Genomic DNA, 22,171 nt, shown 5'->3' on the forward strand with positions numbered 1-22,171 from the left:
GTGCTTGGGGAGGGGTTCCTTGCTCTTCTGCGTCACAGAATTCAGATGAGTGTGTAGGGTGCCCCCTCTCCCTTCACTGCTGGGGGGTTGTGGCCTGTGAAGAGAAATCTGAGAGGAGCTGTGCTTGCAGTCTTTCTCTATGTGCATCCACGCTCTGTTATATGCAGGATGGTGGTGCAGAGTGGGGTGTTTGTGTGCCTCCTATGGAATGCCCATGGAGTGCCCCAGCACTGGTGGGGTAACACTGGCAGCTAACTTGTGGCAGGCCTGGGATAGCGCAGTCAGTGGCATAGCTAACAATTGTGTAGCCCAGTGCCAAGCTCAAAATGTTGCCCCAGAAGTGATGTCACAACCGGAAGTGACGTCACACCCGGGTTTTTTAAAAAGCTGGAACCCACCTCCTCCCCACAACAGCTCACCACCCACTTACTCTGCTGCATCCCCCCAGTCAGTGGCATAGCTAAGGCATCTATCTGCTACCTGGGGTCAAAGAAGATTTTGTAGCTCCCCTCAATGGCAAAATCAAATTTAATTATTTAAGTAAATAAACAAAAAGTTATTGGTTCCATGCTGTCATAATAACATCTCTTTGGCACGCAGAACAATGAGTCTCTTAGGTCTGTTTTGAGTTAAGCAAATCCATTTTTTGTTCCATAAAGCAGTTGTGTTTTCATTTTCAGTTAATTGGCCATAACTTTTGATAGAATACAAATATTCCAATGCAGTTTGTTTCATTGCATTTTGCATTAAATTACCTTTCCAATGATATATAACATGTTATATGTTCCCTTGGCAACTGCTTGTCCGGTGTTGTGGGATTCTTTTCAGCTTGTACAGCCTGAGGATGTAGACAGACTCCTTTGGAGTGTGAGATCATCGGCCTGCCTGCTTGACCCTTGCCCAGCTTGGCTGATAAGAGCTGCCCAGGGTGGACTGGCTGAGTGAACAGGGAGGGTGGTCAACTCTTCCTTGATGGAGGGGATGTTACCACACACTTTGAAACGGGCGGTGGTTTGCCCCCTCCTGAAGGGGCCCTCCCTGGATTCCACTGTATTAGACAACTACCGGCCAGTCTCCAACATCCCGTTTCTGGGCAAGGTAATTGAGCGGGTGGTGGCGTTTTGACTCCAAAGGGTCTTGGATGAAGCGGATTATCTGGATCCTTTTCAATCTGGTTTCAGGCCAGGCTTTGGGACAGAAACCGCCTTGGTCGTCTTGGTGGATGACCTACGCCAGGGACTGGACAGGGGGAGTCCGTCCCTGTTGGTCCTGCTGGACCTCTCAGCGGCTTTCGATACCATCAACCATGGTATCCTTCTGGGCTGATTGGCCGAGCTGGGAGTTGGAGGTACTGTTTTGCGGTGGTTCCGTTCCTACTTGGAGGATCGGTCTCAGATGGTGGTGCTGGGGGATGCCTGTTCAACACCCTGGCCCTTGAGGTGCGGGGTGCCACAGGGTTCAATTCTGTCCCCCATGCTATTTAACATCTACATGAAACCACTGGGAGAGGTCATCTGGAGGTTTGGAGTGGGGTGCCATCAATATGCTGATGACACCCAGCTCTATCTCTCCTTTCCTCCAGACTCCAGGGTGGCGGTTGAGGTCCTGGAGTGCTATGTGGAGGCAGCGAGGATCTGGATGGGGGCTAACAAGCTGAAATTAAATCCAGAGAAGACAGAGGCTCTCCTGGTTCGGAAATCCTCGAAGCAAGTGTTGGAGTATTGGCCTGCACTGAATGGGGTTGCACTCCCCCTGAAGGAGCAGGTCTGCAGCTTGGGGGTCCACCTGGACTTGCAGCTGCCCCTGGATTTCCAGGTGGCGGCTGTGGCTAGGGGGGCTTTTGCTCAGCTTCGGCTGGTGCGCCAGCTGCGGCCATACTTGGATCGTGCAGACCTGGCCACAGTGATCCATGCCACGGTGAAATCGAGGCTAGATTATTATAATGCGCTCTATGTGGAGCTGCCCTTGAAGACGGTTCAGAAACTGCAATTAGTGCAGAATGCGGTGGCCCGTGTAGTTACTGGAGGTAGGCGGTTTGACTCAGTCCACTTCTTCAGCAGCTGCACTGGCTGCCCATTTGTTTCCGGGCCCAATTCAAGGTGCTGGTTTTGACCTTTAAAGCCCTATACTGCTCTGGGCCAGGGTATCTTAGAGATCACCTACTCCTGTACAATCCGGCTCATCCTCTTAGGTAATCAGAAAAGGCCTTTTTACAAGTGCCGCCGCCTAGCAAGGTACGCGGGGCGGCGGCAAGAAACAGGGCCTTCTCAGTAGTGGCACCAATACTATGGAATTCCCTTCCCCTTGACTTAAGAACTGCTCCCTCTCTTGAAACTTTTCGGCGAGGCCTGAAGACCCTTCTGTTTAGACAAGACTTCTGAGTTCCTGGCCTTTTAAACATCTTTTTAACATCTTTTAATATCTTTTTTAACATCTGGTTACAGGCCTGATCCTTTTCTAATTTGCTGCGCTATGCTCTTTTACCTGGTTATTTTTTTTTTATCTGACTACTGTTTTTATGATATGTTATGTTTTTATCTGTTTTTAAATTATGTTTTTTAATTTGTTTTAACCTTGTTTGGAAGCCACCTTGAGTCTCTTCGGGGAGAAAGGTGGGGTAAAAATAAAGTTAATCATCATCATCATACATACATACATACATACCAAGATTTTCACAATTTTGGGCACTAGTGTCAAGCTCAGATTGTTGCCCCCATAAAGCTTGATGCCCGGTGCAACTGTTATTCCCCTGCATCCCCTTAGCTACGCCACTGAGCGCAGTGACTCAGGCCGATTGTGCTAGTGTTCAGTTTGCATCCATTGGCAGTGACTGTCTTCTGCCAGCAGACCTGCTATCTTGCTGGTGGATTGTGTTTAGCATTGGGCTGTTAGTTTAAAAGGGGACCACTACCTGCATGGTCCTGATAACCCTCAGCAAGGATGAAATAGTCAGTTGTGTTTTACTTGACTGCTGATGAAATATTTAAGCTTCCTGACAATTTTGATGGAAAACTCTAATGAAGGCGGCTTTGTAATATCCAGATATTATTATTTGAGTTACTGGTTATAAATACAAAAAGAGATTGTGTATACATTAAGGAAAAGAAAGATCTTGGGACTGTGTCCATCCTGTTCTGCCTAATTTCATGTTTTGAGGTGTGGCATGCTGCTGCTTTACTGATCTCAGTAAATGAGGACAATGGCTAGCCTGATCCTATTATGGTTTCATTTAGAACTTTCTCCCATTGAGTTTGATGCTTAGTACTGAAGTCACAGAGTAAGTAAACGGACAACTTTTACTGGGCTAATTGTCTCTTGTGTAGCAAATTCAGGCTTTCAAGTTTCAAAAAACTCTTTTTATGGTTCCGAAAGCAGGAGTAATTGTATAGGAAAAATGATTCCTGGAAAGTTAATGGCTGGAGTTCACATAAACCATGATGTTAACTGTCTAAGGCTGCAATCCTATACAGACTTACCTGGGAGTAAGTCCCAGTGACATTAATGGTTCTTACTACTGAAACGACATGCATAGGATTGTGCTGTTAGTTACTTTCTCATAATGTTGGTACAAGTACCTGGTCTTTGAGATTAACACAAGACACTTGTTTTTCTGGGTTGTCTTCTTGCAGTTTGACAAGTGTGGGAGCTAATGCTTTCCTGTATTGCATTTTAAATAGGCCCTATTGTCATATACATCTGTCTGTTATAGAGTGTCAACAAATTTGCCTTCTCCATGTAAGTATTTCTTAAAGCTTTTCTGTATCATCATTCTTTGATGAGCAGCCTCAAATAGTTTGTATCACAGTTTGAGATGTAATGGGAAGAAGAATCCCAACATATAAACTCTAGTGCTGCTTGATAAAGAATATGCCAGGAGGTCTTTCTCCAAGTGAACATTCATCCACGTTAATGTAATGTGAAAGCCTCTGGTGCGTGTATTTATCACATTTGTATCTCACCATTCCTCTATGGAGTTCAAAGTGGCATACATGGAAATTCCATTTTATTTTCACAACCATGCTACATAGAAGCCTAGGCTGAGAGTGACTCTACCGAAGTCAGTTGCAAGTGAATATCACATCCGAGCAGGGTTTTTAATAAATCCAGGTCCCATCACCTGTTCTAGTATTTCTCAGATAGGCAAGGGTAACTTTTACTGAATTAAAATAGGAGGCACATTTCATTTTTTAAAGAGTAAGAATGACTTGCCTACTGTGAAATCTATTTTCTGTATTTCTTCATTCACCGCATTTATTAGTTATATCTCTTTCCATCCTTCCTCGAAAGAATTCAATTCTATATATACAAGATTTTCTCCCCTCCCCCCAATTCTGTACTCACAATAATTGTGTGTGATGAGAAAGGGTGAATTGCCTAGGTCCAAGATCATCCAGTTCGTTTCATGGCTAGTTTGAAACTGGATCTTCCCACACAGAGTCTAGCATGTAAACAACTACTATACTGGCTGTCATTGTACCTTCTGGTTGTAAGGAACCCAGGGCAGTGACTCATACAGACAGCCACCTCTGAATGGTAGAGCTGCATTGGGAATTATTGAGTTGTTCAACTACAGTATATTTGAAGCAGTGGTGTAGCAGAATTTCTCACCTGCAGCAGAGGCTGATCTGAGGGAGGAAGTTCTGAGCAGTTGATGCAGAGATGAACAGGCAACCTCTTCTTTTGTGGAAAAGTTCTTTAGATTCCCCTTATTTAAGGCTTAAGTAATTAAGGGGAATCCAAAGGATCTTTCCACAAAAGAAAAGGTTGCTTGCTTAGAAATTTTATTGATTTTTTTCACATTGCTTTTATCTTGTGGCATACACTGGCATGCTTCAGCACAAAGCAATAATTCCCCAACCATATTGGCAATATCACATAGCCTCTGCTTGTTTTTAGATAGCTTGTCTTAACGTTTGAACTCTGGATTTCACACCAGCTGGAATTTGGTAGAATTATTCAACCATTACATTTCTAGATTACCCACATGCTTATGAACGTATTATGTTTATTATTATTTTATTTTTCACATTTTTATACTGCCTTTCCTCCAAAGAGCTCAGGGCGGTTTACACAGCTGCTCCTCCCCTCTTTCTTTTCCTCACAACAACCCTGTGAGGTAGGTGAGGCTGAGAGAAAGTGACTGGCCCAAGGTCACCCAGGAAGCTTTGTGGCTGAGGGGGGATTTGAACCTGGATCATCCAGGTCTAAGTCCACCTCCCAAACCACTACACCACCCTGGCTCTCAACCAAGAGGTTTCCCTAATAAGAATGGTGACTTGGTGCTAAACTAACCACTGCATCCATCACTACCATCATGAATAATGTAACCAGTGCAGATTCCTTGCCCCATAACACGGGGCTTCTTAGGGAGGTACTGAAGATAGTGTTCTTGGAGCCCAAACCTATGCCTGTCTACTCAGAAGTAAGTCCCATTAGAGTCAATGGAGCTTACTCCCAGGAAAGTGTGGATAGGATTGCAGCCTTGGACCAGAATTCCTGGGCAGCCCAGTCCTGAGCTGCCCAGGGCGCCCAGGCTCAGTGGCACTGAGAAGGGCTGCCGCCGGATCCTGTGTGCCCCGGGCTACCACTGGAGGTGCCTTGGGAGAAGGGGACTTTCGTCCCCTTCTCTTGGGTAACGTAAGCAGCTCCGCAATGGGGCTACTCACTTTACTGCCGACCAAAAGGTTGGCGGTAAAGGCACTCGTGTAGGGTGCGGAGCCCTCCATGAGCGCCTTGGATCCTGCAGAGTGGAGCTCCGTAGACCTGCCTGCCTCCCTCCCTCGCTCCCCAGCATGCCTCTAGCCCACCCCCCTCCCTGCATCACACCACCCTGTTACGCCTCCCCCCGCCCTCTCTTCACCCCCCGCCAGCCTCCCCCCTCCCTGGAACGCCTCCTCGCCGCCCTATCCCCACCCCCACCTACCGTGCTGCGGCTTGGTGGTCCGGGAAACCGCCAAGCCATGGAAACTGGGTGACCACCCCACACTAGCCGTGCCACCGAGTACAGGATTGGACTCTAAGTTGTCAACTTTATACAGTACTGTAGCTTATATAAGGTGCAGGTGGTCACATATTTTAAGGGGCATACTTAGTCCTGTACCAAGGAGTTTTTCATTACGAAATAAATCACTTGGTATTAAATCAAGCATTTAATTGATGAGCTGGTGCTTCCAACTGTTGCCGCACTTTATTAGGATTTCACAGACTTCCACAGCCTAAAATACAAAAATTTATTGGATGTTTTATGTAGTGGCTGCACGTGCATAGAATGCTTTAGCATTCATAACTAATTCATTCTCAAACATCAGTGCTATGCAGGACAGCTTGACTGTAAGTAGGTTGTTCCATCAAGGCTCCTAAAGAAAAAGACTAGAACACCCTAAATATTATCATTCATATAAAATCACTTCTAATATTGGAGAGCACAGATGAGTCTCCAAGCAGAGATGAGGCTGCATCCGTTTATACCTCTGCAGATCTAATCACTCTTCGAGAGAATGAAACGCCAGCCTGACCTGGAGACAACAATGCTGATGTCATAGCTAGCGGTGTCAGTGACTTAATAATGCTGGTGTCTGCGAGCCTTGAACTGATCTTGATAATAAAAGAGAACACTTTTTGAATTGATTCCAAAGGCAAATAGAAGGGAGACAGGATTTAAGCACACTTGCTACATTATATACGAGCCATTTATACACCAGTTTTCAGAAGATGTTCATTCTGTGAGACCACAGAATGGTAACAGGGGCTTACTAGTAACAGGGGAAGCCCATGACTGTTGAGATCCTGCTTCCTCTTAAAGGGAAGGAACAGTATTTCCCCTACAAAGAACCGTGCACTGAAAGTTCCATAAAACAAGGTGCGTGACCAGTTGTGGGTCCCTGTGAGGCATAAATGGGGAAAAGTGGTTGTACAAGGATGAAGAGAAAGTTGCCTCTTAAACACAACAAAAGAAAATTTTCTGAAGCTAAATTCTACTTGGAAGCCCTAACCCTCAATCTGGAAGTACAGAACCCCTAATCCCAGGTGCATGGGGAACTGGCTATGCTTATTCAGAGATGAGGAAAAGGTAATTTGCCCATGATCATACTATTTATTCTTACTTCTAAAGCTACAGGATTCATTAAAAACAGACCTAACTCAAAACAAATGCTGGTTCTACTGGCTCATGAGAGACTTTGATAGACTCAAAACCAGGCCTATATATTCAATAGGCTTTTGTTATAAAACAAGAGTTATAAAACAAGAGTAGCTGCTCCTAAGTAATGGTGTTGCTTTGGATTAGGTTCCCTTATTCCATTTCCTCAAGCTGCTACTTTTCCATCCCTACATAAACACCATTACTTCTACTGTTTTGTGGGCCCATTACAGAATGACTCATAGTGTTCTTCTGTTGAAGGAGATGGCATGAAGAGGCTCACTGAAGACATTCTAAATTAAAAGGAATGCTGAATTAAAAAGGAATTAACTCTTCTCCCTGGGAGGTTTACACAGTTATACCCAATTGTTATACCTAGTTTGACCTCTAAAAAGATCTGCCTCAGAACATACTCCATTTTTCCCCTTCAAGTCTTCAGAAGAAAATTATACTAGCAGGAGTTTTTTTATATTTTCATGTAGGCACCCTGCCATGTTTGAAGATGTCAAGGATTGAATTGGTGGGACCTTCTGCATACAAAGCATACATAGCATACACATACAAAGCACATACACATACAAAGCATGTGTTCCACTACTGCTCCTCCCTGGTGTTTGTTTACAGGCAGACTTAAAGGAAACAGCTTGTCATCAGTAGCAGTTGACCACCCGATAAGCTTAAGAATCAACCTGTTCCAAGTGTTCTTTAATCAATTTGCTAGTAACAGGCTCCTCCCATGGCATAATACTGCTGGCACACAGTCATTTTGGTGTCACATACACCCATGGTGTCACCCTGTGCAGTCCACATCCCAGCCTATTCCTAGAAGGGTGTGGGCAGGGCACTGGCCCAGAGCAACCTAGCTAGTGTAGAGCCCCCTATAATGGCTATACAGGTTGAGCCTCATTATTTGCGTGGGTTCTGTTCCAAGCACTCACTGGACGGCAAAAAATGCACTACAGCAAATCAATTTAAAAAACAAAGTTTCTTTGTTCCAGTGATTTAAAAACAGCCTTGCTGACCTTTGTGATGTAAGATAAGAGTCCTTAAGAAGACAATCTATCAATCAGTCCTCCTCCAAATGTTTAGAAAGGTGCTTCACTCAGCCCCTCCCTTCACCAATGCAAAGTGTCACCTTTCTTTCACATGCTCAGGGGGAAGGGAGGGGTCTGCTGGAGATAGAAGGATTGATGGATTGTCAGCCCGTTCTCTCTCTCTCATTAAGGAGGCTATTGTTAAAGGAATGTTCAGTTTTTAAAACTGATTTTAAAGGGATGCATTTTTCCCCTTCTCCAGGGATCAGTACATTCCTTCTCATTTGCAATGGCCATTAGTGTCGAGTCAAATCCGTGTATAAAAAATCTGTGTATAAATAGGCTAGACCTGTATATTAGTCATGAAAGCATAGGGCCCAGGGTGGCTGCCCTAGTAGCTCTACCCAAGGTACAGGTCGGCTTACAGCCCAATCTTATCCCCCACCCGTCCACAGTGCCTCGCCAGAAACAGAAACCCCTTCCAGCTCCTTGTTTTGCCATGTTTAATTCTTGAGATAATGTTTTAATATCTTATTCAAAAAGCATTTTTTTGCCCCTCACAACACTGTCCTCCACTGTTATTCCTGCTCCTACTCTCAAGATTAGGAAGGCTGCAATCCTATACGCATTTTCCTGGGAGTAAGCTCCATTGATGATAATGGGACTTACTTCTAAGACTAAGCAGACAAGCATAGACTTGTGCTCAATGTAAGGTTTGGTGCCAAAGAAGAAATGTAAAGAAGAGTATGGGTACTGTAGCCTACCCTCTCCTTTTGTAGACTAGGGAGGTGGAAAAGCAGAGGCTGGCACATCATTCAGCTAAGGGAGAACAGCATTTGGCATATCTCAGGTGCCAGGCTGTCCTGGGTCGCACACTGAAGAAAGGACAGGATTAAAGAAAAAAATCAAGGCTTTTCCTATTTTGCATTTGACGTAAGTTGAGCTAGTGTCAAAACCAAGTACCAACCAAAACACCAACAAGGTCAAACTCAACACTATGGTTCCAGCTTCAGGGAGCTGAATGTTTACATTGCTGGCCAACCTGTGAGCCCAATCCTATGCATGTCTACTCTGAGTCCCATTAGAGTCAATCAATGGGGCTTACTCCCAGGAAAGTGTGGATAGGACTGGAGTCTTAGAGCCCAATCCTATGCATGTCTGTTCAGAAATCAGTCCCATTAGAGTCAATGGGGTTTACTCCCAGGAAAGTGTGGATAGGACTGAAGCCTGTGTCCCTTGATGACTAGTGGATCACGTGTGAACTAAGTCAGAGGGGAAGCCATCTGTGCCCTCAGTCAGAGACCATGCAAGTTCTTGCCTGCGGGCTCTGTCCCACAGCCCAAACCTATCCACACTTTCATGGGAGTAGGTGCCATTGGCTCTAATGGGACTTACTTCTAAGTATGCAAAGGACTGGGCTGCCAGGCGTGACACTTAGCGGTCCTAGGCTGCAATCTTTCGAGGGAGTAAGTCTCACTGAACACAATGGGGCTTACTTCTGAGCACACTGCTAGCAAGGTGGGTGCTGCTTTCCCGCTCAAGCCCACCCCGAGCGCTCCCTCTGCGGCTGGAGGGAAGAGCGAGGGCAGAAGGCGGGAAGACTGCGAGGAGGAGGAGGAGACCGGGCTGGAGAGGCGGAGCGGCCGAGCCGCGGTTCCAGCCGGCGCCACCTCCTCCTCTTCTCCCCGGCGGGTCCCGCGCGGGCGGGCTGCAGAGCCGAGAAGGAGCGAGCCGTGCGGCTCCGGAGCAATGGCCGCGTTTCCCGGTCGCGGCGCCAGCAGCAGCAGCGGAGTGTCGTGGCCGCGCTCGCCGCCTGGGTCGTCCCTCTCCGCGGCTCTGGGCTGGGATGTGCTTCCCGGGCTGCAGATCCGTTCGCGCTCCGTGGAGCAGACGCTGGTGCCGCTTGTGGCGCAGGTACTAGCCCAGCACAGGGCGAGGGGCGCCCGCGCTCGCGTGTCCCCGCATCCATCTATCCATCCGTCCCTGCTTGGTCTGTCCTTTCAGCGTCGGGAATAGCGCCGGGAGGGGGGAGTCGAGGCTGCAGTCCTGCTCACACTTACCTGAGAGTAAGCTCCATTGACTACAATGAGACTTACTTCCGAGTAGATATGCATAGGTTTAGGCTCTAAGACAGATCCAGTGCACACTTTCCTTGGGAGTAAGACCTATTGCACATAGTGGGACTTACTTCTGAGTAGACATGCATAGGATTGTACTGTAAGTCTCTTGTAGTCTCCATTCGAATGCAATGTGTAGTCACTCCGAATCGGGTGCTGAATCGCCTCCCTCCCATCCCTCTTTGCACCCAAAGTAGCACCCAGTTACAGTATCAGTGGCTTTTCTCCCCATTCCTTCGCTTGCCTGGATGGAGTTTGGTGCGGGGATTGGAACTGATGCAGGGCAGAGAGGTGTCTTGTTGCAATAAAAACCTTGGAAAGCATCGGGAGGAAAGCTGCCTGCACAACCTCCAGGGTTGAAGACTCCCTTCTGTGTGTCTCCCCCCCCCCCGCAAAAAGCAAAACCAAAACAAAATAATCAGTACAATCCTGTTCCATTGTTTTCGATGGGGCTTCCCCCCCCAAAGTATGTATAGGATTACAGCAAAAAAAAAACAATAACCCCTGAGAGCTTGCATCAGTTTAGCTACACCCTCAGCAGAAGCCAAATGTAAATCCCCTTTTTGTGTTGCTGTATTTATTTGTTCTTCAAAGCCCTTAAAAGTGAATCCACTCTTAGGCTTCACAGGCGAGGGAAAGTGTTTCAGTGTTCTAGAATTCAGATGGGAACAGCTTGGAATTCCAGCCTGGCCTTTGTTGTTCTTCTCTGCTTTGTGCTTCCCCTGGGCCAGGAACTTTTGCATAACTTTTTTAAAAAATACAGATCATGAGCTTGTAATACCTCTAGCAAGTTTTAACTAACTTCCGGAGGATTAGCAGCGGCAGTCGGTGCAGCCTTGTACACTTGGACACTTTTGTATGACCGGGTGGTGGTGTTAATATTGCATGAATGTTACCTTATCCGAGGATGATGCAGGCTCCAGCACACTTGAGTGCCTGAGTACTCCACAAATAGTCCAATGGAACTTCAGTAGGTGCCCTTAAACTGTATTTTTCATGCTAGTTACTTCTAAGAGATATCTTCCAAGTAAGAACTTTTAGCACCTTGCTTTTAGGATCAAGTGCTTCAGATTAAGTATTCTAATACTGAAGGCATGTTTTAAACCTCCCCAGAAGAAGTTTACTTTTGAAGTGTGTGCCTTGGGAACTATGCTCAAATGACTGGGGGGGGGGAACGACTAGTGGGGGCCTTGCCTCCGCTACATTTTTAGAAAGTTATAAAGAGACCAGGACTTGACTGAAATTGAGGGGGAATGCAGGAGGCTGTGGATTTCATTAAAGGTGCCCTTCTTTGCCTTCTCCCTTCTTCCTCCTGATTTGAACACTGCTTGAAACCAATTAAATTTATTCCCAAGTAAATGTGATTAAGTTTGAAAATAGGTGGGCACAAAACACCCATACGTTCTTCACAGCTATTGAAAGGAATGGAAACTGCCCAAGAGTACTATCATGCCCAGTTCCTGTTTCAGTGGGGATGTTCTCATGGGGATCATGGTGGATGGTGCCCAGTGGTGCCTGCCCTTAACAAAGCAAGGGTGCAATTCAGTCTGCTTTCTGTGGACTAATGGGTGTTCAGCCAACCCACTACAGCCAGAGGAGTAAGAGAGTTGTTGAACTGCAGCATTAATTTGTAGAATGTTAAGTCTGTGGGTGTGCAATGAATTTCAAATATCTCAGCTGGCAGCTAGAAAGAGTGGGAAACTGGAGCAAAACAGTAACTAAAAATGTATCTCGATTTTAAGAGCTGAAGCCTGGAAACATGATTTTTGACATTCTTGCTAAATGTATTGTTTTTAAACGCTGTGCAGAATAGTGGACTTATTCAGAGACTGCTGGCAGTGCTGTAACTAGTAAACTAGATCAGTATTTATCAAACTGTGGGTCCAGACCCGCTAGGTGGGTAGCAAGCCAATTTCAGGTGGGTCCCTGTTCATTTCAGTGTTTTATTTTGAATATAATAGACTTTATGCTACTATGGCATATGACTGCATTTGGGGAAATGTTCCAGATTCGTTCTTTTAACAGGCTGTTGTGTATATGATAGAAAATGGGACTTACTCCTGGGTAAGTATGGGTAGGATTGCAGTCTAGGATTGTTAAAAATTTTCCTACTGGATGATGTCACTTCTGGTCATGACATCCCTTCCAGTGGGTTCTGACAGATTCTCATTCTAAAAAGTCGGTCCCAGTGCTAAAAGTGTGAGAACTGCTGAACTAGATGGTTCCATTTTGTCCTGAACATGATAGGATTTTAGTGTACATGGTTTTGAAAAAAATGTTCTTGAAGTGAAACTTGCTCTACTGCTTTGTAAGCTGAAGTTCGATCAAGTACTGTCTGCATATGGTTTAGAAACTATTAGTTATTCAAGACTAGGTATAACAGCCTTTCAGATAAGCCTTTCACAAAAATTATTATTCGTGTTGGGGGTGTATGTGAGTAGTAGTCCTCTCTCCCCATTCAAACACTTGTTAGTCATTGGTGGCACATTGAAGGAAAAGGACGCCCCAACTCTCAAAAGCTTCCCTTCAGCAGGTCACCTATCAGCAAGTTCCACTCGCCACAGCTAACAGATCACATAAGACGTGGTAAATATATTGAAACAATTGATACACTATTCAATGTGATCTGAACCATGAGTTCCTTGGATATGTCCCACCTAGTTCAATGAGGGGACATATCGTACGTACTTCAATGTACTCCTTAGTACGTATGCATAGGATTGTTTTTAGGAAGCATCTATTGTTTTTAGGAAGCATCTGCAATAATAGAAACAGAACATCTAGTAGTTTCAAGATTGGACTAAAACAGTGGGGTATGAAGAATTCTTGGAAATTATTAGAGATGAAGCATAGTTGGCAACCTTCAGTCTCGAAAGACTATGGTATCGCGCTCTGAAAGGTGGTTCTGGAACAGCGTCTAGTGTGGCTGAAAAGGCCGATTCGGGAGTGACAATCCCTTCCACACTGGGAGCAAGTGCAGTCTGTCCCTGGCCTGTCTCCCTGGCTATGGGCCTTCCTTCTTTGCCTCTTAGCCTCAGACTGTTGGCCAAGTGTCTCTTCAAACTGGGAAAGGCCATGTTGCACAGCCTGCCTCCAAGCGGGCCGCTCAGAGGCCAGGGTTTCCCACTTGTTGAGGTCCACTCCTAAGGCCTTCAGATCCCTCTTGCAGATGTCCTTGTATCGCAGCTGTGGTCTACCTGTAGGGCGCTTTCCTTGCACGAGTTCTCCATAGAGGAGATCCTTTGGGATCCGGCCATCATCCATTCTCACGACATGACCAAGCCAACGCAGGCGTCTCTGTTTCAGTAGTGCATACATGCTAGGGATTCCAGCACGTTCCAGGACTGTGTTGTTTGGAACTTTGTCCTGCCAGGTGATGCCGAGAATACGTCGGAGGCAGCGCATGTGGAAAGCATTCAGTTTCCTCTCCTGTTGTGAGTGAAGAGTCCATGACTCGCTGCAGTACAGAAGTGTACTCAGGACGCAAGCTCTGTAGACCTGGATCTTGGTATGAAGATGAAGATGAAGAGATGAAGCAACCCCATCAGAAACAAAATTTAGATTTGTGTTCATTTTTGCTGGTGAAACACAAATGAGACTTAAGGATTATCAGTTTAGGTTGCATTCCATAAGCAGCTTAAGGATGAAATCCTGTGCTCGGGAATAGGCTTTGTTGAACTCAGTATTTGAGTAAACAAGCATAAAACTGAGTACCATGTTTGTTTTTCCCAGTAATTTCAGTGGAGTAAAATTAGCTTAAATTGACACATTAGTTAGAAGCACATGGATGCACTGTTGGTCATTCACAGAAGTTCAGATTTGATCATGGGTCTTACTTGTATTTTACTATGTGTTGGAACAAATAAAATACTGTTAAATATTATGTATTTCTTAGTTTTAGAATACCTGGTCAAGAGTATGTGAATGGCTCGTATTTACCCTGTATGTTGACTGTTTAAATTTAGGCTGAACCAAAATGCTCTCCAAACCTCTGAACCCTGTTTGTTGTTGTCATTAAGCCAAATCAGAGTGAGGTGTTTGCTTCCAGCTTCTCCCTCTGATTTGTCTTCATAACAACATCATGTAGCTAATGAAATCTAGCCATATGATAGTGTCTGAAGCCAAACTGGAATGAAAGTCGTACTTCCTATGATTCAGATGCAATAGAGTCAATTGCTAGTTTATATATTTTTTTAAAGACAAGGGTGCAGCCATTATTGACAGTTGATTCCAGAAGCCCTGAAATAATGCATAGTATGTAGTAAGGCTGATCAACATGAGTCTACATATGTCCCCCCTTGCTTTTTAAGGCTTTTATAAACTACAGACCTGTGGGGGCCATTTCACTAGACCCAACTTCTTTCCACCTTTGTTTTTAATTTTATCCAGCCAGATGAATTCAAGATCACTTGGTCTTAATAAAGGTTGTACCAGAATGTGGTTTCTGATTCTTTTGTTTTTCTTATGGTCCAATATTGCTACCTACAATGTGCAAATCTTGCATTTGTGAGTTGAAAAAAACAGCATCCAAAAATATCGGGAAACATATTGTTTTCCCACAATCAGGGCCACAAACAGCAACAAAAAATGGGCCAAACCTTTCATTAAACGTTTTGCTGCCTCCCCCCCTACAACTCCCTTCCCAAAAACTTTCACCTGGGAACTTTTGGGAGCCCTGGTTAAAGGAAAGCATATTAGTGGAGTGATAAGTCAAACTATTACATGTCGGACTGTTCAAAGGAGCAGAAAGCTTCAAGACTGTTTTTAGCCTTGTACAGATTTTGTTTAACCAGATTTTGTACAACCATGGAGACAAAACTACATGCATAGCAGCATGGGGAGAGTAAGGGCGCAATCCTATCCAACTTTCCAGCACTGGTGCAACCACAATGCAGCTCCAGGGTAAGGTAACAAATGTTCCCATACCTTGAGGAAGCCTCTGTGACTGCATCCCCAAAACAGGAAACAGTGCATACCCCGTTGGCGCTGTAGCACCGGCACTGGAAAATTGTTTAGGATTTGGCCCTGACTTGCTGGAATGTTCATGTTTAACCATGAAGGGTCTTCATGAATGGATAACATCTGCATGGAGCTACAATGATATCTGAATCTAATTAGCATGTTGGAAGGCGGTTTCCTATTATTTTATATTGAATGTCTTTATAGCTGCTCAGGACAAATGTTGAGAGCACATTCTAGAGCTGTCAAGTGAGTCTATAATCTGATGTAATGGAGTAAACTCAGTATAGTTGGGAGGGGAGGGCTCTGCCTTTTTGGAAAATTAAGCATCCTTACAAGGTGTGAAGCTTCTGTCATTCGAAGGTTTCTCCTATTGCACTACAGGAAATTGCCTTGATGTTGATGAAGAAACAATCCTATTCCCTGGGATTTGCAATAAAAATTCTGCTGTATTAGTTACTTCCTCTAGGGACATTTGGTCCTTCTGTTTCCTCAGCATTGTTCTTGTTACCTGTAAGATACCATCTGACGTTTTGAGTGTAGTTGAGGAGAGTGTGTTACATTCTTAAATAGATGAACCACTATAGCTTTCTCCGTATGACTTCGAAGCAGGAGTGACCAAACTTGCTTCATGTCAGAGCCACATACAATAAGTTTCAGTTGTCTAAGAGCCACAGGAGAGATGCTTAAGAGGTATTTAAAGTTTTAAATATATTAATTCACCATGAAAATTAAACTTATGTTTTAATCCAGTGGAGTCCCAGTTTATACCCATTAAATAATTATAAAGCTTGAAATGTTTTTATTCACATTTTATATAAATTGTGAAGCAAGAAGGAGCTTAGCTAACTTAGGGCCCATCCTATCCTTCCCAAGCACCCGGAGGAGCAGCGACACTGAAATGGCCACTATTGAGCAGGCACAGAAGCAAGAAGACCTGTGTTGGTCTCTGCAACTTGGGAGAAGGTTTAGGATCTGTCAGCAACCTCTGCCGCTATCTCCGCCCCCTCCTGGGCCCGATCCTCCTTCTAGCCCACCCTCCAGTTCTACCCTCCCCCTGCCTTCTCTCCACCCCAAAAAGGGGAGATTTGAGTTTACCTGTGAATTCCCCTTCTTGGTGGTCTCCATGGCAAGGTCAGTCCTTGACATCTGGGAAGCTCCTCCCTTTCAGGCAAGCAGGTCAGGTTACAAAGTCTTCCTGAGAGGAGGGGCTCCCTCGATTCCCCAGACTACAAAAGCCTCGATGACCCCTCCCCAGATCAGCTGTCTTGAATTTGCTCAGGTAGATGTCCATCCTTGAAGTCCAATGTGTCGTAAAGCATTTGCTTTAGGCTGTGAGGGTGGGCGGAGTGATCCTGCCATGGAGACCACCGAGAGGGGGAATTCACAGGTAAGCTCAAATCTCCCCTTCCTCTGGTGGAATCTCCATGGCAGGGACATCTTTGAAATACCCAAGCCGTGCCTCCTCAAGGGTGGGAGCTGCCTAAAGCATCTGAAATGTTGTGTGAATGGTTCACAAGAGAGCATGGAAACAGGCCAGGGCAAAGCCTATCTAGCATCTCTGTTTCCCACAGAAAGCAGCGTAAGGTAGACACTGCTACATTGGAGAAGCAGCACAATACAGCAGCGTTAGCCATCTCACATCTGATAAATGATTTCAAGGCTACACCACTGTAACAAGCAAACCCAGACTCCTGGGCATGGTGAAAACCACAAGGCCAGTACAAGAGACATGTGTGAATCTAACCTAAGCCAAGGCCAATTTAGTCCTGCTTTCTTTATCTCTGTTTCCCACAGATAGCTGCCTAAGTGGTAGACTAAATAACAGTGAAGGCCAGGATAGCACAATAGCGTATTACTGAACACAGCACTATAGCAAGCAAATGCATGATTTGTTTATGTGAAATAACAGTAAGGAGCATTGGAGTTGGAGCATTAGAATAAAGCAGCAGCAGCAGGGCCTCTGAGAAGAATTTTATCAGGGGGTATAAAGTTTCTTTTGGGCCCCTTTTCAAAGGAGGAGGGGCAATGGGGGCAGGCAGAATAGGGAGCCAAATAAGCTGGGGGCAGGTGCTGACAGCCAAAACAGTCTTTGGAGCCCAGGTCTACCAGGCTTCTTAATGCAGAGCCCAGTTCTATCCAACCATGTGGCATTGGCAGCTAGATATAGTAATATGGAAAACCAGACACACTCCTAAGTCTCTCTAAAATCTTTGAAATATAGAAAATCCATTGCAGAAAATTAGCATCATCAGGCTTGCACTAGAATGGACAGTGTGCTGTGTGCACCAAAATGAACTTCTGCAGCAGCTGTAGCCCCTGAACCCCTATACCAGCCATTGTCAACCACTGTGCCATGGCACATTGGTGTGCCGTGAGTGGTTCACAGGTGTGCCATAGGAATTTAGGGGAAAGTCATTTATTAGTAGGGCCAATGGGGATGTGAGCCCCCCATTGGCAGTATGGTGTGCCTTGGCAATTATCAAAAACCTGATGGTATGCCTTGACAATTTTAGTGCCTTAACAGTGTGCCATGAGATGGAAAAGGTTGAAAATCACTGTCCTATACACCATGGTTATGGGATCTACAAGTCAAAGAGCTACTGTAGCAGGCCAGTTTCCTCCCAGATTTGATTCTGTTAGGGAGGGTCATGGATGCATTCCTGGGCCCGGTGTGCATGGCTTGTAGCAGCAGTTGCCACTTCATGCCTGTGGTTGTGCCCGCAGCATCATGTGCAGGCAGTGAGTTGAAAACATAATATCCCAAGAACTATCTGGGCCTCCTTCTTTGGTTCCTGGACCCCCTTTCTGACCCTGGGCTCGGGTACAAATTACCCCCTTTATCTTCCTCTCCTAGGCCCTGATCAGCAGCAATACTCATTCAGGTCTTCATTTTTACTGCACATATGATTTTTAACAACCCAGAATAACAGTGTAATAATAGACACCCAATTCCCTGCCTCTCAGCAGATTATGAAAGTTTAGTGGCTTCTATTATTAAGAACATAAGAAGAGCCCCAAGATCTGGATCAGGCCAAAGGCCCATCTAGTCCAGCTTCCTGTATCTCACAGTGGCCCACCAAATGCTTCAGGGAGCACACAAGACACCAGTACAACCTGTGTCCTGGTGCCCTGCACCTGGCAATCAGAGGCAGCTTGCCTCTAAAACCAAGAGCTTGCACATACCCACAATGACTTGTAAGCTGTAATAAACTTTTCCTCCAGAAATTTGACCAATCCCCTTTTAAAGGCATCCAGGCAAGATGCCATCACCACTTCCTGTGGCAAGGAGTTCCACAGACTAATTGCACGCTGGGTACAGAAATATTGGCAGGGAGGGGTGGCTGCAAGACCTTGCCACTGCTCATTTTCTCAAACAAGAAATTTTTTTTAAAAAAGCTAAATAATCCAGTTCTGCCTCCCTCCTCCCCAAGTTATAAATGCTCAGTGGTGTATATTAATGGCCAGCAGGCACTGTACTTCTCAAACAAGAAAATTAATATATATAAATAAGGTTTTTCTGAGAAATAATTCAGTTCTCTTGCCCCCCTTGCAATTGAGCAAAGCAGTACTTGCAACAGGAGGGTTTTCTTTTAAACTACCCTCCAGTTTGTGCCAACAAAGGCTGCAATCCTGCCCACACTTTCCTGAGAGTAAGCCCTATTGAACAAAATAGGACTCACTTCTGAGTAGACCCAGCTCTCTGCTGACCCAGGAAGTCAGGAGCAGCCAGCAGCAGCATGTGGAATGAGAATGAATGGCTGGGGGGGTGGGACTGCAGAAAGAGGGCAGCTCCTGATTGGCTGGCGATCAGCCAGTGAAGCAGTCTGTACTGTTCCAAGAGCAAAAAGCTGAGTGGTGATTGGCTTGGGCTGGCTGGAGACTTGGACAAGGGAGAAAAAGGGACAGAGGCAAAATTAAAAAGGGAAACCCAAGGCGGAGCAGGTGGGGCGGCCACCGGGCGACTGGACAGGAGGGTAGTGAGCTCAGGGGGCGGAGGGAAGCAACCTGCCCTCCCCCAACACATGAAAGCAGAAGCTCCGTTTTCTTTTAAAGTGAAACGTGCGCGGGGGGGGGGCGCAGCTTCAGCACCCCTCCCCAGGCTGCCTGGCCTCAGTGCCTGGGGCTTTTGTCCCATTTACCCCATAGACAGGCCCGCCAGTGGCCTACTGCTGTCCTGCACTTTTGGCGGGAAAAATACCACCTGCTGCTGTGGTATAGTTTTGGGGGGAAAGGGCTTGAGCTGTCATCCACTGCCAAGAATCGCCCTGCAGCCAGGCTCTCTGTGCTGTTCCCAAAACCAGGAGGAAGCATGAGCCCTACAGTTGTCTGCCCGCTTAAGGGGAGAGAAGCAACCCCATTTTCTGCCCCAACAAGGATGGCAGTCAGGGGAGCTCAGGCAGGATGGCTGCAGTCCTTTTCCTCGTGACTTGTTTAAAAGTAAAAAAGGGGCCAAAGCCCAGAAAAAAACAGTTTTGAAGGTCAGGTAAGCTGACCAAGAAAAAAACCCAACCTACCCTGCCTAAAGGCAAGGTCAGTCTGGGGAATCAAGGGAGCCCCTCCCCTCAGGAAGACTTTGTAGCTTGACCTGCCTGCCTGAGAGGGAGGAGCTTCCCAGATGTCAAGGACTGACCCTGCCATGGAGATTCCACCAGAGAAAGCTTCACCGTCGGCTAGCAGCAATACCACCTGGCACTCCCCTGAGGTGTCTTCTCAGCACTGAGGCCCAACGCTGAATGGTGCTGGCCTCAGCGCTGGCACTGCAGCCTTAGTGCCAACACCAGAGTGCCATATGGCATTTTCTGTGACACCCAGAGCCGGCGGTGAGGCTAGAGTGAGGGCAGTAAGTCCGATCGGGTCGGGCTGCTAATAAATGGGCCAGTGATAATTGTTTACTGTAAAAATCCCATACCTGAATCATTCTTTTGTTCTGAGATCTAGCACTAAGTAGCATTATTAATATGATTAGTAAAGCAAAGTTACTGTAGTAGTGTAGCAGGTCACAAGTGTTAGCTGTGAGCTGCAGAGATGGGAGGAGTGCCTCTGCAGAACAAGGCCGAGTTCCCTGCGTAGATTCAGCCATCCTAGGTACACAGTAGGAAGGAAGTTAGCTGTGAGCTGCAGAGATGGGGGAGTGCCTCTACAGAACAAGGTCGGGTACCCTGTGTAGATTCAGCCATCCTAGGTACACAGTAGGAAGGAAGTTGCATCCCCCAGCTGATGGAGCTGACGTTGTAAACTGAAGTTCTGGAGATCAATGATAATGGGGGACTGCACATGTTCTTGCATGCAGAATGAAAGATTGTTTTTCTTCCATTTGACCAGGGGGTGTTATATCTCTCTCAGGTTGCCAGCCTGAAGACCTTGTGATGTTATCTGTGCCATCACTAGTTCTTTATTTAGTGTGTAGTCAGTGGTTTACTAGCAAGAAATATGCTATATTCCCCATTCATTTTCAAATACATAACCTTCCAGGTCATAGCCCAATAAGGAGCACCCAACCCTTAGGCTCTCTTTGAAAAGGAGCACGCATCCAGTTCAATACCCTGCCAGTGCTTTGCCACCTAAATATTTATTAAGGAAATTGTCTGCTAACTGGAAGATTTTTCAGACAGTGAATGATTACGGTAAATATTCTAGCACTACCTTAGCTGACATGAACTGATATTGGTCAGCATGTATTATGAATATAGAAAGGATTTGTTTGCCTAGAAGAGTGAAACATAAAATATTATTGTTTCAAAGATGCATGTTGTATGATTTGTTAAAGAACTGTCCAAAAGGAGTCTTATCATAATGGATACTGGCATGGGGCAAGAATTTGGAGTCATAGTCTTGAAGGCAACTTCCTTACTAGAAGAATGAGAGGCTGTTGCTTCGAGGAAAAGCTCACCCATGTGTGTTCAGCACTCCATGCCTACAACATTGAATGATGTATGTGTGAAACAGTCATATCAGGTCAAGCGGTTGCAACAGATAATTCCTATTGCTCCAAATATAATACTCTTTGAAGAGCTAGTTTTGTGCATTCAGTCACTGTGACACTAATGTTTCTGAAGTCTTGCAGGGAGGTGGTTGTAGGAACAGGTGTATGAAAAGGATGGTCAAGATCTAAAAGTACCATGCAACTTGATCCATGTATCCACGAGAATTTTAGATTGGTGTTTCCTAAAAGCATGCTGGAATGCAAACAGCTTTTGAAATTGAGGGCACTTCCCAAATTAATTTGTGATATGGCACAGGGGTCTGCTTTACAAAAAAAAAAATCAGTAACCCTTCTGTGTTTGCCGAAGTCCTTGGCCATGCTTAAAGTAGCTCTTAGAATCTTGGCCTGTGAATGCACAATTCAGGTGATTTGATGTGAATTTAGTTTCCCTTCCTGTATACTTCAACCACCCTGTCAAACCAACAGAAGAGGTTGTTAAGGAAATGGTAAAAAAAAATGGGCATGCATATTAGGTAGAATTAAGCTTACTCATGACAGTCTCAAAATTTAATATGAGATTGTAATACAAATATTCTTGGATTATGAGCATGTTCTGTTTTGGTTAGTACATTGGCAGTTTTAGTTTCTTATTTCCCTGAGAGTTAACATATTCAGTCAGTTCTCTTTATTTGTGAATTCGCTTATCCATGAGGGGCAGAATTGCTACCTACCTCTTGTCATCCTCACTTCTCTTCTTGTTATCCTCTATGCCGAGCCCTTCTGGAGGCAGTAGGGACCTTCAAAATGGCACCTGCAGCCAGTGTGGACCCCTTTAAAATGGCCTTCAGAAGCTTCAGTGCTTTGTGCCACTGGTGTTCGTGGTGAAACAGAATTTAGCAGATCATAAGAGAAAACTCTGTGTAGGAGGCACAGTGTTGCCCTGTAGCCCTTTTGCTAATTGCCGGCCAGTAAAAGTAGGTTACAATCTTATCTACAC

At 45.5% G+C, this 22,171-nt stretch overlaps 1 protein-coding gene across 1 annotated transcript in view; it reads left to right on the forward strand.

Moving 5' to 3' along the window:
* Positions 1–9,901: 9,901 nt before the first annotated feature.
* Positions 9,902–22,171, forward strand: part of CTNNAL1 (catenin alpha like 1) — a 65,982-nt gene continuing 53,712 nt past the window's right edge. The window contains exon 1 of the mRNA XM_066623048.1: positions 9,902–10,086. Within this exon, the coding sequence (XP_066479145.1) occupies positions 9,922–10,086 (165 nt within the window). The 5' untranslated portion in view covers positions 9,902–9,921. The remainder of the gene's footprint in view (positions 10,087–22,171) is intronic.

Source organism: Tiliqua scincoides, chromosome 4 (assembly GCF_035046505.1).
Source record: "Tiliqua scincoides isolate rTilSci1 chromosome 4, rTilSci1.hap2, whole genome shotgun sequence".
NCBI classification, from domain to species: Eukaryota; Metazoa; Chordata; class Lepidosauria; order Squamata; family Scincidae; genus Tiliqua; species Tiliqua scincoides.